This window comes from Cyprinodon variegatus, unplaced genomic scaffold (assembly GCF_000732505.1).
Source record: "Cyprinodon variegatus isolate N-32 unplaced genomic scaffold, C_variegatus-1.0 Scaffold1534, whole genome shotgun sequence".
NCBI lineage: Eukaryota > Metazoa > Chordata > Actinopteri > Cyprinodontiformes > Cyprinodontidae > Cyprinodon > Cyprinodon variegatus.
The window spans coordinates 117934-119403 of NW_015151987.1; the positions used below are offsets into that span (position 1 = coordinate 117934).

Consider the following 1470-nt stretch of genomic DNA (forward strand, 5'->3'; position numbering starts at 1 on the left):
ACGCTGCAGCTTCAGCGCCATATTGAGATGCAGGATTCAGAGCACACAGCTCTATGAAAGGTCCTGAAAGGGGAAGAGTTCTTCTGGAACTGATAAATCCTGAAACAAAAGGCGCGACTAGTATAAAAGCAGAGCAGCAGAATCAATGAGATGCGGATCACTACCAAGTTATAACAGTGGATGGTGATAATTTGATCTTCTGATCGGTGGGTGGCGCTATAGGACCACCATGGAGAGCTGGAGAAGAAGAACGGAACCACCTCTGCCTTCTAACACGTCCTCAGGACAAAGATAAGAGCGACTGAAGCCTCCATCTTCATCACTTCTGTTAGAATAACAGTGAAACCATGAGCGGAAGAGGCAAAGGAGGTAAAGGACTCGGTAAAGGAGGCGCTAAGCGTCACCGTAAAGTTCTCCGTGATAACATCCAGGGAATCACCAAACCCGCCATCCGCCGTCTGGCCCGCCGTGGTGGAGTCAAGCGGATCTCAGGTCTGATCTACGAGGAGACCCGCGGTGTGCTCAAGGTTTTCCTGGAGAACGTCATCCGTGACGCCGTCACCTACACCGAGCACGCTAAGAGGAAGACCGTCACCGCCATGGATGTGGTGTACGCTCTGAAGAGGCAGGGCCGCACCCTGTACGGCTTTGGAGGTTAAACTCTCACTACTCAACAAACACAACGGCCCTTTTAAGGGCCACCCATCTGCTTCCCTTCAGGAGCAAAAGTTCTAAATAATCAGCTTAATAATTACATAAATCAAATCCTGTGATTTACTTTCAGAATGGATTAAATTCTGTATTTTATTCGGCTGTGGAGCTTAGTTGCTGCAAAGACTGAAGTAGTTAAAACATTAACAATGCCAAAAAATATTGATCACACCCTCATTAGTTTACCACTTGCTTCTTGAGGAAAACATAAAATTAAATACTTCAAAATACATGCATTAAATGGCCAAGAGAAAAGACTGCGTTTAACAAGATTCATCTTAAGATAAGAGAAATGGTTTAGTTTATACAATTATACCATCAGGTCCACTTTGACTGGAAGTTTTGCCCAAATGAAAGTTAAAATCATTGTCACACTGCCACATTATCACTTCATTACATCATTCAGAGGTTTGTAAATGTGAACTTGTCTCATTTTGTACACTGAAAAGCGAAATTTCGTTTGCAGGTGCAGCAGTGATCAAATGGCAGAATAAAAACTGCATTGATATGGAAGATCAGAGCATTAAATAATTATGATTCAGTTTTGCAGTGTTGGTTTGGTGTGGGTCTGATGCAGAGGGACATGATTGAGTTTTTCCAACAGTTCAGTGGTCTGATGGCAGATTGCTGAACTGTTGGAGGCATCAGTGGCTCCAGCCATATCATGGTAACAGTGGTCTAACTCTAGGATCATCTGGATGTAGTGACAAAGCTCTCTGTTAACATTTATTCTCTCTATGCTCTCATTTCCAAATGTTC

At 43.5% G+C, this 1470-nt stretch overlaps 1 protein-coding gene across 1 annotated transcript; it reads left to right on the forward strand.

Moving 5' to 3' along the window:
* The first annotated feature begins 338 nt into the window (after positions 1–338).
* On the forward strand, positions 339–708 carry LOC107103817 (histone H4). Its single transcript, XM_015403648.1, has one exon. The coding sequence runs from the start codon at positions 348–350 to the stop codon at positions 657–659; it is 312 nt and encodes a 103-aa protein (XP_015259134.1). The 5' UTR covers positions 339–347; the 3' UTR covers positions 660–708.
* Positions 709–1470: the final 762 nt, after the last annotated feature.